This window comes from Vicugna pacos, chromosome 3 (genome assembly GCF_048564905.1).
Source record: "Vicugna pacos chromosome 3, VicPac4, whole genome shotgun sequence".
Classification (NCBI taxonomy): domain Eukaryota; kingdom Metazoa; phylum Chordata; class Mammalia; order Artiodactyla; family Camelidae; genus Vicugna; species Vicugna pacos.
This window is the reverse complement of record NC_132989.1, coordinates 36421615-36437757: the sequence shown is the minus strand read 5'-3', so window position 1 is coordinate 36437757 and position 16143 is coordinate 36421615. Positions and strand designations below refer to the sequence as shown.

The 16143-nt window shown below is 39.1% G+C and overlaps 1 protein-coding gene across 3 annotated transcripts in view; it reads left to right on the top strand.

Moving 5' to 3' along the window:
* Window positions 1-15580, top strand: part of ZNF475 (zinc finger protein 475) — a 47968-nt gene extending 32388 nt beyond the window's left edge. For all 3 annotated transcript variants that reach the window (XM_006216504.4, XM_072957805.1, XM_072957803.1), the window contains 2 exons: window positions 12533-12713; window positions 15409-15580. In XM_006216504.4, coding sequence (XP_006216566.1) covers window positions 12533-12713; window positions 15409-15560 — 333 coding nt within the window. In that variant the 3' untranslated portion in view covers window positions 15561-15580. The remainder of the gene's footprint in view (window positions 1-12532; window positions 12714-15408) is intronic.
* The last annotated feature ends 563 nt before the right edge of the window (window positions 15581-16143 follow it).

Sequence of the window (16143 nt, the reverse complement as noted above, 5' to 3'; positions counted from 1 at the left end):
TAGTGAAGATCAGGAGAGACTGGGACCAAAAACTCTGATAAGAAAAGGAAAAGACAAGCCAAAAAAAAAAAAAATCAAAACAACTGTTTCTTAAGGTTAGAATCCTTTCTGTCCTATCCAAGATGGTATCTTTTTTCTTTTGATTGGAAAATGTCTTTCCTGGGCCTTCCCCCTGAGCTGGGGGCCCTTTGGCATATACATTGGAAATAACCCAGCTTCCAAGCTCCAGGCCAGATTGTGCCTATGCTTTCTAACTATAGAAGCTGGAAAAACTGAGTGCACGCCTCAATTTGTGGGTTTTTCCTGTCTTACTTCATTTTACCCTGTGACCCAGAAGCCATCTGACTATGAGGGTCAGGCCTGGTGCCTAACTGAGGAGCCCAGGAACCAGACACCAGGGTCACCCTCCATCCATTCTCTTCGAAGGAAAGTCATTCTTACAAGAATTTGTCAAGAGATTGAATCAATACCCCACACACCTCACTTTCCAACCAGTATCCTTCCAAGGGGTCAGGAAAAACAGAAGAAAAAAAACAAAACAAAACTTTTATCTCAAATGTGAAAAGAAAAAGGAAAAAAAACTTCAGCTAAGAAACTGTATTCCTTTCCTAAACTGAAGCTCTAAATTGGAATTCATTCTTTAACTTGTATTTTTCAGCCTTGTATCTCAGGACAAGCAAGTAAATAAAATGTCAAGCATGTATTCAAAATACCAATAATTTACTTTAAAAAATCAGATACATGAAAATCCTTTAATGTTAACAGCATTTCCAAATGAATGGCCAGATCGTTCTTATTGTTAAAAGGAGCACAACAAAACTCCAAATCACAAGTTGCAGACTCTCTAGCAGTTGGCCAATAGACAGGCTGAATTGGAAAATTCCTTTACGTGGCATCCAGTGACTTCCAAAAACAATTTCATTTCAAACAACGATCCTTCCAGATGTGCCATTTGGGTAGAATTGTTAAAAAACACCAGAAGTAAATGTGAAATACCAGTGGTTTCTAGAATAACTCTGCGAATGCACTTACTCCTATATATTAAAATGCTGTTAATACTTTGTCTGCAAGTGTAGGACCTGCCTGGGGGAATGGAAACTTAATTATACACTTTCAGTCTCAGTCATGTTTGTTGAAAATGTGTTTAAAATGGCCACAGGCGAAATTCTGACTTAAGTGATGGCTTTGGGTGACCTGGATTTCCCTTCCCTTTCAGCACCTCCTGCACCCTCCCTGCCCTGCCAACCCCCTTCTCTTGATACTGTGGGAAGAGGTTTGGGAAAATCTGATAAAATTCTTCGTAGAAAAATCTCTTATAGGACTATTTGCACTTGAAAGAGGATCTGGGGGAGAAAACCATGTTTAATCCAAAGGAATGAACTTTTGAGATAATTGAGAGAGAAGTAGGAATTTTGCTGGTTTCTCTCAAATCCCATGCAACAGCTGACCCTGTGGATACATAGGCAAAGCAGGATACACTGCTGACCACTGATGACCTTACCCCTCATCTTTCTAGAAGTAGCTGGAATCAAACAGACCTGGAATCAGATAACAGATGCATAATGAAATTACCTATCTCTGAGCAAATTACTTTAACTTCCCCCAGCCTCAGTTCCCCACAGTGAGAGGTTTAAACATGAGAATTCCTGCAGAAGACCTGGGATCAGATTGTGTTTGACAAACCTTCCAGTGTCAGCTCCTCCCTGCTCCTTTCACAGTGGGATGCAGTGATAGGCAGTGTGAAGACCCACCGTCTGGGTGAAAACCAGCTCCGCTGCTTACTAACAGCGCTGTGCCTCAGTTTCCTGGTTTGTAAAGAGGATTATTATGAGAAATACGGAGATAAAGCTTGTTAAGTGCTTAGTAGAGGGCCTGGCACTTAGAAAGTGCCTGGTAATTGTTAGCTGCTGCTTGGTCAGACATTTTCAATGTTGGAATATACAACAAGGATTTCTACAAGAGGTTTTACACTTTTTTCCTCAAGCACGGGGGAGGAAAACTTTCCCTCTTATTTCCCCATTCGACCTTACTGCATTTTACGATATGCCTTGTGCACTGACCACAGACATCTCAATTATTTGGCCTAAAAGAAGGGATCAAGAGTGTGGAAAATCTAAAACAGCAGCTAAGGCCCCAATTCTGTATGTTTAACCTTGTGCAGAAAGAGGAACACTGTCGATGGAGTGATACCCATTCAAACAGCTGCACAGTCACTTAACAATGACTGGGGTCAGACCTGGCAGGATGGGCCCTGTTTTTGACAGCCTGGGATCCAGCTAGAAGTGGGGGAGGCAGAAAGCCTCTAGCAAGTCAATGACTTGAGAATTATGCACAGTTACTGTGGGCACGTGTTCTTGGAAACCAGTCTCATCCCTTAGTGGAGGGGCTTCTTTGGTCTCAGGATGAGTTTCAAGCCTCCTATCCAGTTCTGTTGAAATTGCCTAAGTGCCTATATTCAAAGAAAGCAGGGAATTTTCAGTGTGATAACCGTGATATATCACTGCACACTTTTTTCTAAAATACTTCCCTGACGATCTGACAAGATTTTTAAAATTCCAGAGCCAGAGATTCAGTCCTTTGACTCTTAAGCACTGACTCCATAAGGAATCCCAGCTAAAATGCAAAGATCCCCTCCATAGTTAGGGAACCATTTCTAACAATTGCTACATGTATGCAAATTAATCATAGGTTTAATTCATTTCTTAGAAATGAGATATAAGGCAAGTACCTTTTATTGGGGAGATAAGTGGGGAGAGGGAGTGGCGAAATTAGGTTGCTCTGTGTCACAGGCTCACATGCTTTCAGTATTTGGGCAGCTGCATATAGGGCAATAGGGAGTGGTAGGGCTTGAGGTATCATGAAGAGTAAGCCCCGCCTAAAGGTATTTGCATTTGAAATTTTTAAACACACTGTCCCAGTCAAATAAAACATGGCCGGCTGTTGGCTGAAATGGTTGTGGGTCTATCCATATACAATCTGAAATCCAGGATATGAAGCAGAGGGGAGGAAGTTCTACAGGGTAGCCTGGGTGAGATGCTGTAAAGAGGACAACCTGGGTCATAAGGGACACATGAGGGAACCCACATAGTTGTGTAGTAGTTGTATACAGGGACCGCTGGCACACACGCTTTGTGCCTGGGCAAAGGAATACTCACCCTTGCTGCCAATTACCATTTGCATCACTTGTGAGAGACGTCTGAGCAATGAGGCCATTTTTGTGGGTCAGACAACTGGGACTCAAAACTTCTAAGAATTTTACAGGGCCACAAAAAGTCCAGGATACTAGAGAGGTCTCCCATCTGGAGAGTAGTTTTCAGAGCTGATCAGTCTGAGTTCAAACATATCAGTGGGCAGAGAAGTCAAGAATGCTTACTCCACTCAGCAAGTCCCTTTCACACCCTGTCCCTGTTTCCTGACTAATTTCGAGGGAATGGACTCTGCACTCCGTATAGTGATCTGTCAACCTGATTTATTGCCCCAAAGAGCTTAGGAAACAATAAAAAAATATTTCCCAAATAGAGGTGGTAACTTATGTACAGTCATTCCCACTGTTAGGGTCAGTTCCTGGCTCTAACCCTAGCCTGGGGCATTGCCTGTAATCAGAACATTCTTTCTGAGTAACAGCATCTAGGCTACACTCTACTCACCACCTGAGAGACAGCCCTCTCCTCCAAATGCATTTTCAGTTAGTGCCGGTCTCATCTCCCCCATCAGTCTCAGCTGTGTTTTGTGCCGATGTCTCTGGTTTCTTTCTACTCATGGTGCAGCTTCAGTATCCAATTGCTTCATTAGCTTTTGTGAAGTTGAAAAATCCCTGATTAAACCCAGATACTTACAGAAAGACCGTACTGTGCTCGTTTCCAGTCATGAGAAGCAAAGTACACAAAGACATATAGGGCCGGTTCTAGGCCACGTCCCAACACAGGGCAAGGATTGCCATGTGTATTCTTTTCCATGGCCTCCATTTTTAAATTCTGTTTCTTGTGATTAATGATGACAACCAGATGGTTTGAAAGTGTCTTAAGGTGAGGCACCTTTTTTCTAATTTACTCGAAGTTGTGGTTCAGGCCATGAGGACTGTTTCACTTTTCAGGACATTCTCTCACCTCTATGTTCCTTGATTTCTCTTTGACTTAAGTTAATGAAGGTTCCCAAATGAACACAGGGCATGTGGCTGTTTTGAAGCAGGGATGTTATAATGCAACCTAAAAGAGAAAAAAGGGGGGCCATTAAACTTTCAGCAATGTTTGTTTCCAAGTAATCTGTAAAGCATATTACTTGGGAGAAAAAGCCAAGCATTTTATTTACACATATTTGGTAATAAAAAAGACGTCTTTTACATTTTGATATGGCTGCTTTGTCCCAGCCCCACTAAAATAACCTCTTCAAAAAGAACAGGCCAGCTGCTTCAATAACAGCAAATAAATCCAGCTAACTACCGCCTTCTGATGTGCAAATGTAGGAGGCTTCCTCTGTTCCCTGGTAGGAGACAGGTAATTGTATTTTTGACCTTCTAGAACCGGAGCGCTCAGCTCTCTCTTCCTGAGGGGAATGAGTCTAAAAATGATATGGTAGGCTGAAGGGCAGTCAAAGGCAAAGCCAGGGAAAATGTAAAGGAATGACTAGCTTCACACAAAGGGAGCCTCTCCGTATCCCTGAAATTAACTGAGGAAAGTGACTAACCTTGTCTGTCTTTTGTACACATTCTCACACACACACTCATACTCATCTACTAAAGGACCCTGAAGTTCCTCTTACTGGAGGATTAGAAACTGGTGTCACTTAGGTTTCAAATGCCAGATGCCATGAATACGGGCACAGAGAGCACACTTTTAAGCTACCCAACCCTGCTGCAGGGGCTCAGCCCCTGACATGAGAATCACACTTTTCTGGATGAAATTGTATGTGACTGGAGTTGCTGCCTAGAGTACTTTCTCTGGCAAAAATGTTAATATCCTGGAAAAGAAACTCAATAAAACACTTCCTAATTTTCTCTGGTTTTCTTTTAAAACAATTTTCCTCCTATGGTTTGTTTTTTTTTCTTTTTTCAAGTGGAGAATTTCTTGGGAGACAAAGGGTATTTAGAATTTAGGTCACTTGAAAACAATCTCCAGTTTCTGGCAAAAGTCACCCTAAAATACATTATTTGACTTTGGAATTTCATCTGACAATGTGTACTGCTGACTTTGAACTGACTGCATTGTGTGAGCATGATAATGCAAAAATACTCAACCAAACTAGATCTGCATGCGTGGCATGAGTGGTTTTTAATCAGCTTTACTGAAGGATAATACACAAACAATAAATTCCATCTATTAAACATGTGTAATACAATGAGTTTTGACAGTTTTATATACCTGTTATATCACCACCATAATCAAGATACAAAACATTTTTACCATGCCCAAAGATTCCTTATAGCTTTATTTCTCCTTTCCCCTCCAGCCTCTAGGCAACCCCGGATTTGAATTTTAACCATTGCAGCTTGGTTTGGATTTTATATAAATGGAATTAGGCAGTAATGTAGTCTTTTACGTCTGGCTTCTTTTAGGATAATGGTTCTGAGTTTCATCCATGTTGGAGCAAGCAGCAGTAGCTCTTTTTTATTGCTGAGTAATAGTCCATTGAATGGTGGAATTACACTTTGTTTATCTAGTCATGGATGTTTCTAATTGCATTAATGTTTATATTATCACTTGAGTGTGCTGTCAACTTCAGTGCAGACAGAACCAGTTTGAAAGTCTTCAGTATGGAAGAATCAAGATGTTTTAGTATCTGAAAATTATAAATTACCTCATCTGGCCCATTCCTTGGTCTAATTAAGTCCTCATCTTGAAACTGAAGTCTCAACACAATCAAGGCACTTTCCATTACTTTTATTCATTGCCCTCTGTCTGCCTGACTCCCACAATAATACAATGTCTTACCATGGCTAAGGCAGCTCTCTTGGCATAGGAAGAACTTGCTTCTAGTACTGTCTCTCAAATCCCTCCCCAGATACTGAAGCATGACTAACTTCTGAGGACAGGAGGATGGAGCCTGGGTTCAGCGCTATATTCTTACTTTCACACTTCCTCTAATCAGTCACTTCACTATGGACTTTAAAGCTTTCATGTTGACATATTACAGTACTACTAAACAGTTGTTGAGTTGGTCATGTCCTTCGGCAATTTCTTTGAGGGCATTCTCCCCTCATCACTATAGCTCATCCCATTAAACAAACCCATTTAAAATGTCACCCCCTTCACTGGCTTCTAGTCAAAACTCTTGCCTTTCTTCCTACTTCAGGCTCCTATAGCACTCTGTGTATCATGGCACTTATATATGCTTGTCTCTATTACTAAGGCAAGCTAAGCCCTGGGGTTCCCCATAAACTCCAGCATGGTGACGGTACTAGACTCAGTTTAAATGCTTGTTGCTGGAAGGAGCAGACGTATAAAATCATAGAGGCAGCAAAGTTGAGGACTGTGACCTCTAGCTTGGGGAAGGGTGTTGAGGCTGGTGTGGCTGGCAGACCTGTTTGACAGGGCTAACGCTGGGCATAAATGAAATTGGTCTGAAGGGTTTGGACTTTATTCTGTAGCCACAGAGAACCACAGAAAAACCTGATTATTACATCAGACCATCCAAGTTTGCACAAAACATAGTCAAGTACAGAGGGAAGGGAAGCAGTTGGGAAGTTGAAAATGACACGATGATTTGTCAGTCCAGCCACTATGGGCAACAAAGGACCCAAGGCATGGTTCACTCCATCCACCCCCACAAATCATCTTTTTGGCTGGCACTTTTTAGCATAAAATGTCTCATACCCTATGATCCCTTCTAGTTATTTGTGAATTCATTTTTTGGCAAATGCAACCACGCCAGGAAGACAAGCCTGAACAAAATGAAAATATCTGGAAGAGCTATACTTAGATTATCTTATGGTGGAAACAGACTTGTGCTAAATTGTGTCCTCAAATTATTTTTCCAGGTTTTTGTTACTACTTTTTAAAGTAATGGAGCTAAATTCTAGGACTTCAATTAAGCTACATTATGCAAGCATTTAACTAATGTGTATTCAGCTATAAACCGTTGACAAAATAGTATTACTGGAATAATGCAAATTTAAATATTGCAAATATTTTCATTTTGCATTATACTTCTATTTTATGCTATGCAAGGCTGTATTCATTCCTAATGTTAATTCTGATTCCAATTACTAAGTGGTTACATCACTAAACTGTATTATACACAACACCTTGAATATCATCTTTTATCAGTTTTTTAAGGAATTTTCAGAAAGTAATTTGGGCTCCACTTGATTTTTCCTTTTAGGGCTGATTTTATTACCTAATCTTTTGACTTTTGACTCAGGAGTTGATGTTCTTTTCTATTATTTTATTATTCATATAAAAAATGACACGTTCATTATAAAAATTAAGCTAGTAAGAAAGTATAAAAATTAACATAACAATTGACCTCCAAATAGTTAGATCTTAGTGAATATCATTCCAGACATCTCCCTATGTGAATAAACATGTCTAAATAGACATGCAGATTTTTTTCACAGAAGTGAGATCATCACATCCAAGTTATTATTAATAGAGATGATATATTTAATTTTACTTGAGTTTGACAAAGAGAAAGCAAAGTGAAACTGATGATATTGCTGAACTTCAGAAGAATATTTCTTCACTAAAATATTAAAGGACCTACTAAAGGTAAAAAAACAAAGATGTTATTAAAGAATTTGAAAAAATTTAACACCATGTTTTGATTTGATACTATGTTAATTGACTGTTTGCCATGAAAGGTGGAGAACTTAGTATTGTTAGCATCCTTGTACCACTCCTGCCCTTGCCAATTTTTGTATTTTTACTTGTCAAAGTGTGTTCCTTTTTCTATCCTCTTCCCTAATCACAATTTCTGTAGTCATTTTACCTTAGTTCTGTGTTTAAATGGATTTATTGCCAGTCTTACAGTCATAGCTTCAGTATTTCTGAACTTTTTTTTTGCTGTTTTTGTTTTATTTCAAGATTGCTTATATTTTACTAACTGATGTTTTTCAGAAGTGACAGTGTAATTTATTGACTAGATGGGGACATTTTAGAGAGTAAAAGAAGGAACTATTAATCCTTGGTCAGGGCAACAGGTACATTAGGGACTGTCTTACTCAAAGCAGGACTTAAGATCCTTCTAAAACCAGAGGTGGTGTATTTCCTAAGTTCTTGCGGGCTTCAACTTAGTACTTTTTGCGGCATTTAAATGGTGCCAAATGGGTCCTTACACAAAGGAGCATCTATTTGAAATAAAAGGTTTGGCTCTGACTAAAGGCCCAAAAGCTCACTTCCTGGGGTTAATGGATGGGTTTTAGGGAGTCCACCAGTCACTCCAAATCATTTCTCCAGTTCTCTATACACGTGCTTTTTTAGGGGGAGATGATGATTGCAACCATTAAGATTTTCAAAGGGACTTATGGCTCCATATATATTACTAATTTATATTTCAATGTATCTCCCAAAAGCTACATTGTTGGATCATGTTCTCCTAACTCTCCTATAAATAATTTGACATAACTTCACACTATTATTACTTAGTATTTATTGTGGGATTAATGTAAGTAATGACCAAATGTAGAGTGTTTCTGATCTCCTGCAAAACTGCTAGTCATGACTTCTATTTTAGTTTTTGATGTTTCATTACAATTCATGCAATAATACTTAATGTTAGGAATATTTTTTCTTTCTGGCCACCTCTCACACTTCTTTCTATGAGCTCTACTAGCAATTGACTTGTGTAGCTCACTGTGGTTTCATTTCAGCCCAAGTTAACAGGGAGGTCATCAAAAGCTATTTGAAGCTATTTGAAGCTATTTGAAATAAGTGTCCTAGTCCAGGTTTTCTGGACCTACATCCGTTCCTCTTCTGTCAACACCTCTCCAGCAAACCACCCTCTTTTCTTGGTCCTTATTCTCTCCCCTTTGTTTCAATTGTGATATTACAAATTGTAAAAATGAATGGATGGATGACGGGTCATCTACACTGATTAGGAGAAAAGTTGGTAAATGTTCACTTCCCTTTGCATTGCACAGTCCTGGCCTAAAAGACTGAACATTCCTGACAGAAAAATGACATTAAAAAAAAATGCTGCGTGGAAAATAATAATTCCAATAGTGGCCAGCAAAATGATTGAAAACATATGAAAATGAGTTGGATTCAAATTGAGAGAAATATACACATAAGAAAGCTCTCCCTGAGTGTCCAAGTGCCTCTGTCTGTATCCAACCTAAATAGACTTTCCCAGGAAACTGAAAGAACAAAAGCAAGCTTGGGATGAGCCCTAATAAACTTGCTGTGCAGGGGCATTTAGTTGCCCCCGTAAAACAGTTCACATCTGAATTAGTGCTTATGTAGATTCCGAGATTAACTTTTTAAAAAGTCTTTTACCCTGATGTTAACAAAGTAATGCCTCACCTCCAAAATACTACCTGAGATGTTGACAGGAAAAGTGCTGATCTAATCCTTTGCTCTGCAGAAACTCTTGACTTAGTGGCTTCCTCTTTGCCCTCCTTTGGTTACACTTTCCTGGCATCTTCTGGTCCCCGCAGGCCTGGTGTACACCAGCCCCGTGGGCACACCTTCGCCCCCACTGCCTTGCTCAGTTATGCCAAGTTACAGTAGCACATTAGCCAAGCAGGGTCTTCTGCTCTTTCCTACAGGGCTCTGGTCTCTTCTTCCTGTTTCTTCTCTCCCTCCCCAACACGTCCACTTCCATCTGAAAACACTGAGGAGGCAGAAGTGTAAAACCTTGGCAGTTAAGGCAATGGTGGGAACCACGAGTTGCAGATCGTTCAGATTTCTCTGGAAATTTCAGACTGACAACTGTGAAACTAATGAACAATAAAGAGGTTCTCTTATCTCTGTTCAGACCCACGGGGTTTTTCTCTTCAGCTGTGTGTCGGGGTTGCTTGCCCTTTCCTAGAGCACTGCTTAGGAGTAAGATGTTCACAAGCTACGAATATGGAGTGTGTTGCAGGTTCAACTGCAGTTCAACCACAAGTATAGAGGATGGGGCAGGCTTTGGAAAATATAATATAGAACATCTTAGCCTTTTTATGGTATTAATTTTCTCCCACATCCCTGCAAGTTATTTTGTGCATGTCTTCTAGCCTCTGTGTCTATTTTTTTCTGATTTTTTTTCCTTGCAAAAGAAGCTTTATGACAATGTGACATGAATGTCTTCATTTATGACTCACACTGTTTATTTTGCTTACACGCTTGGTTAAATACTAGATTTGGCTCCTGCTTTCCATCTGGAATTTTAATAAATTCATCATTCTCAAAATAAAAAGAGTAACTTCTTGTTTTAAAATTTAGAAACCTGCACTTAATTAATCTTTCAAGTAAATAAACATGTAAAAAATAATAAGGAACTTTTGGATATTTTGAAAATTATTACTTCTGCTTTATCCTTTCTCTTAAGTCTTTAATTCCCCCAATATTTTTAAAGTCACTTTTCAGGTGTTAGACTTTGCTACATGGCTAGTAACAAGGAAAGATAACAAACTATTTAGTTGTTTTGATTAATGTAGTCTATTAGTATAAGTCAGTATAGACTAATAGAATAAAAATATTTTACCTCAAATAATGTGATTTTAAATTTAATTTTTTATTGAAGTGTAGTTGACTTATAATGTTAGTTTCAGGTGTACAGCAAAGCAATTCAATTATACATATACATATATATAGACGTATATTTTCAGATTCTTTTCCATTATAGCTATAACATAACATATAATGTGTTCTTTTAAAGACTTGGCTCATCCAGGAGTCACTCCATTTTCCATTTTGCTTGGTCTGTATTAATTGCGAATTTACTCATCTAGAATCTGTTATTTCTGCTCAGGTATCCAGGAATCATAAATGTATTTCCATTTGATTTTGCTCTTGCCCTGTGCTATTTCCACTGCAAGTGGAACCTCCAACAGTCTTAGTTAAAAGCAAGCTGATTCTAAAACATGCACACATTTTACCATGCTTTTTTTTCCCAAAGGAGACCACACCACCAACTTAATTTGTTTCTGCTTTCATGCCACCCACTGCTACTTAAGAAATATTGGAAAAGGTCATTTAATTCCATTGAAATTTCTTACAGCTCAGCTTACCTGGGCCTTTTCCATTATTTGGTGAGTATTCTTCCTTAAATGAATCACTGTTGCCTTTCCCAAAGTGCTGAATCCCAGTATTTTTTATTATTCTGTTTCCCAGAATTGGAATCTCTTCACTCTCTGAAGATCTTTGCCTCTTACTTTGAAGAGTAAATTCTTCTTCTATCAGCTCCACTAGAGCTTCCCTCCCTACAACAACCTTCCTTCAACTGCATCTGTTTCATTTTTCTTCCTTTTCCTCAGAGGCTAACATTTCCAGTTACACCCTTGATCCCACCTGCTCCCACCTCCTCAGAGACCTTTTTCTGTTGATTACCCCCCTTTTCTCTTAGGCCTACAATTTCTTTCCCTCCACCAAGATACTCCTATCTTAACAACAACAACAAAACAAATCTTTCTTCAACTCTACTTATCTCTCAAATTTCCTTTCTGCAAACTTTTTGAAAGTGTATTTCTCTTCTTGACCTAATCTTTAACTCCAAACTATTTAGCAACCAGATCTACTCACCTTCCTCAACCACCCACTACTCTCAGTAGTATTTGACAGGGTTGATGATACCAACTTTCTGGAACCAGAAGTGTTTTCAGAAATCTGAACAGAGTCTTTTGTCTCCACGCCCTGTTTCTTTAACTGCAGACTTGAACCTTTATCTTCTTAGGCTGCAATTTCCCTTGCCCAATCTCATTATGGTAGCTACTCTCCCAAGAATTTTTCTCCATCCACTCTCTATATACTCCTTTTCTGGAATTTTTATGGTTTTAAACATTTTTTTCTGTGCAGATAGCTCTGAATCCCACTAATCCTGAACTACAGACCTCTGTTTCTTGTTTTGGCTGGACTTTCATGTTTAAATTCTTCTAGTACGTCAGCTAGGTCCAGAACAGAATCCACTTTTTTCTCCTTCCCCAAACTGTCTCTCCTGATTTCTCCCTTTTCTGTAAGTGACATCTCCATCTTCTCTGTTATCTAGAACAAAGCATTGGTGTTCTCTTGGACCCACGATTTACCTACCCACAGAGCCATGAAGGCTCAAGCTCTCACAGACATGCTGCCCTGCTAGTCCTTGTGGATACATTATAGCCAGACTGACTTTACTGAAGTGCAGTCATATTAAATGAGAAAATGCGTTTTACAAAGTACCATTATGTAGAATTCTGGTTGGCTCTTTTTTATTTCCTATCCTCCTCCTAAACCACCCCCACCCCCACCTCAATCACTCAGATAATATAGTTCTCTTTACTGCCAAAAAAGTTAAATTCACCAGAATGGTTAGACTTTTAAAAAATAGATTGATTTTTCATGCAAATTTAAATGTATTATAATTTTAAAGTATGATTTCCAAACTGGAATTTTATCTAACAGGTATTTTGTATTACTTGCAGCCAACAATGATAAGGCGTCCACCAACAATTGTTTGCTACATTTGTGGTCGTGAATATGGAACAAAATCAATTGCCATCCATGAGCCACAATGTCTGAAAAAATGGCATAATGAAAACAACTTGTTGCCTAAAGAGTTAAGGAGACCGGAACCAAAAAAACCAGAACTCAGGACCATCACTGGTAAGTTCTGGGGAAGAAAGACTTATCTCCCTAAACTTATGAGAGTAGAGGTATTTTTTTCTTGCTTGTTCAAACAACTGAAATCAGCAACATTTACTGTCTTGGCTACAGCAAAATGGGAAAAACAGTCCTGGAATGCCTGCCCAAAGTGTTGTCTTCAGGTGCTAAGATGTAAAGATACGACATCCTGGCCAACTGTGCAAGGAGAGGGACTCACTGAAATATACCAAATTTCCCCAAAGTTACTTTCATATATTATCAACCACAATACTCAAAAAACATGAAGCTTAAAGAACCTTTGGGGACATCTGGAAACATGTATTCAAATGTGAATGTGTCTCAGTGTTCACAGAGCAGGGGTATCAAAGTGAAATGCCTACAGGGTCCACGCATGTTATACAATTGAATAAATTTGTCCATTTATGGAAAAGGGAAGGTGGGGACTATGAGGCACTGGAGAGCACTGGCTCCCTCTAAAGGAGACAGCTGCTGCCTCGTCCCTGCTTGTGTTATCATTAGGAAATTTAGCTTTAAATTTACTGTGAGTGTATCTTTTAATAATAAACTGGAAATCTAGACATCTGTGTGAAATGCCCATATTTTAAAAATTTTGCAGTTAATATTTTGTAAAGCACTGTACAAGCCATTTGAAACTGGACCTCCATAAACTGCTGTGTGTGGCCTCATTACTGAGCTTACTCACTTAGGATGAGAATGAAGTAGTCCCGAGCACATGTTTGCCATGCAAGCTCAGACCTGCTCATCATATTTCTACCACTGTCATTTTTCTCAGCCGATTCTCTGATTCTCCTCAAAGGGAAACCATTCTCGGTTTTCAGAGAATTATCATTAGTTTAATTGATTCTCTTTATGTAACCATAGATTTACATACCTGGAAAGTGCCTTGGAGGTTATTTAGTGTCAGTTAGCCCAAAGCTCTCTTGTTAGAGATGTGACCCAAAGAGAGTCTTTTAACAGCCCACAGAGTGAATCTAGATTATCATGGTAGAGTTCCAGAGGCTGCCAGAACCCAACTATTCACAGTTCCTGCCAAGAGGAGGACTCTGCACACAGGTAGGAGAAGAACTCAAGATGAAAATAGCCGTCACTAGAATTAGAGCATTTGCTCACAAAGAGATTGTTTACCTCTTTGAAATTCCCTTCCCAGCATTTCTCATTTGGTGTCAAACATCTCTTTCCTTCACTTCAGATCTTTATCACTTTCTCTGCCTGACCATAATTATCACAATTCTAGAAGAGGTGAGAGAAATGACTGGTTTGAAAGCCCTGGAGGATTCACCATTTTGTTGTTGGCTACAGATGGACAAGGCAGGTCCTATAATTGCACTGCTCTGCAATTTTCCTCTTGGCTCCACGCTATTGTTATTTCTGAAGGTGGCCTTCCTCTCTAGATAAAGAGAATTCCATTGCCATTTCCATCCCATGGTCTTGCTGTAGTCATAGAGTTCAAATAACTCTTCCTCCAAATCCAAAGTCCTGAAACTTTTAGAAATGTAATGACTCATCTTCAAGTGAGAATAAGCATTCTGGAATTTTTGAGTCCATATTAAAACTCATATGAGTAAACAGAAAGTCAGTGCCACTCTTTTTTCAACTGTTTTCAAAGTGCTCAAAATACACGTTCATACCCTGCACAGAAAGTATTGCTTGCTTTATCCAAGGGAGAAATACTAGGTTGTACTATTGTACTGCAGTTTAATTTCCTATGGAGAAAAATAAATAAATAAGAAGAACATTAATAGGCTTGTTAAAGAATCTAAGGTTGCTATGGTTGTGTGGACCATTAGATAGAAGTCATATGAGAATTTCCTGGGCTTTAATGAAGAAATATATGCTGTGAAAATGATTTTTTAAAAACTGTGTAATATATTTTTGAGCGCCTGGCTACATTTTGGGGGGCCTATTTTGAGCAATTCTAAGGCATAGTCAATTTAATGTACTAAAGCTATTCTATTTAAATAAAGTTTATTAAAGCTAAATCCCACACTGTTTCTCTAAAATAAAGCCATATGCTTTTTTTTCCTGTGCCCTGCCAATGAAGATTATACATCTCTCAGCTGTCTTTGTTGTTTTCGTAAGGACACTTCTTTTCATCAGATTTAACTATTCGGTTTGCATTCTTCACTTTAATTATTTAAAGAATCTCTGAGTTTGTGGCCATAAAGAGATGATAAATTTCTAGGATATAATTCATCTTCAATTCACTCTCAACCATCAGTTTTGGCCTTTAAAAACATCCCACTGAAGGATTACAGAGGAGGAAAATACAAATACATGTTCTTTTCTTTTTGTAAGCTTATATTTAGAGTCAACTGAAAGAAGACCAAAAGCCATATTTGCAAGATAATAGTGTGTAAACAAAGATGTTAATAATTAGTGAAGAACACCTATCACAACACCCTTTTTAAGATCTAAGGACTGAAAAGCCTCTGGGTTCGGATCTGAGCTAACCGTTCTCAACCCTTAAGAGTGAGCAGCACTTTTTTTTTTTTTTGGCAGAAGTAATATGATTTGTTTAAAAGCCTCAGTCAACAGGTATTTCCTGAAAATATTTTCCATCAAAAGTAGAGTAAGTTTCTCCAGAATGAAAACTGATCCATTTTCCCATTTTCTTTTCTTTCTTTTTTGTTGTTTTACTTTTTTTTTCCTTCTCTGTTTTTCTTTAACTTTTCAGCCAAGGGTTTCTATGATCTCGATGCCTTAAACGAAGCTGCTTGGACAAGTGCCCAGAGCCAGTTGGTTCCCTGTAATATCTGTGGGCGTACCTTCCTGCCAGACAGACTGATTGTTCACCAACGATCCTGTAAACCAAAAGTCGCCAAGTAAAGCCCTGTCTCTCTACTAAAGAGTTACAGAAATCAAATCCTTTTGAAAGAGCTAGGATAGGGTGGGGAGGAGAAATAGAAGGGGAGGAGAGGAAACAAGGAAAACTGAAATGACCAAAGGCCATCGGGCATGGGACGCCAAGCTCAGTGCTCTGGTCGCCTGGCGTGATCGCTGCGTCACTGCTTTTACTCAGCGGCTGTGTGCGTGTGCCGAGTCACGTCGGGGGCCTTGAATGTCACATGGTTGTCAGGCAGAATTACACGTGGGCCACACCTCATCAGAGCTGGCATTTTTATCTCCAGGAAATCTCAGAGCCAACTGTTGCCATTTTTCTTCTGGTCTATTTTCCTGAACAAGATTTTGAACCTCACAATTAGGGCAATTATTCAGTGAACAGAGACTTTGGGTGGTGACTTCAGGCAACTCTTTGGATTCCCTCCCGTCCCTGTGCTTTCTGAAATAACGTGCCACTCCCTGCTCTTTCTGCTCCAGGGAAATGTTTTTAATTGAGTTAGTGACTGGGAATCTTCTTTTCTCCAAAAAATTGTTCAACAGGAGAAAAGACACAAAAGAGCCCAGGGCC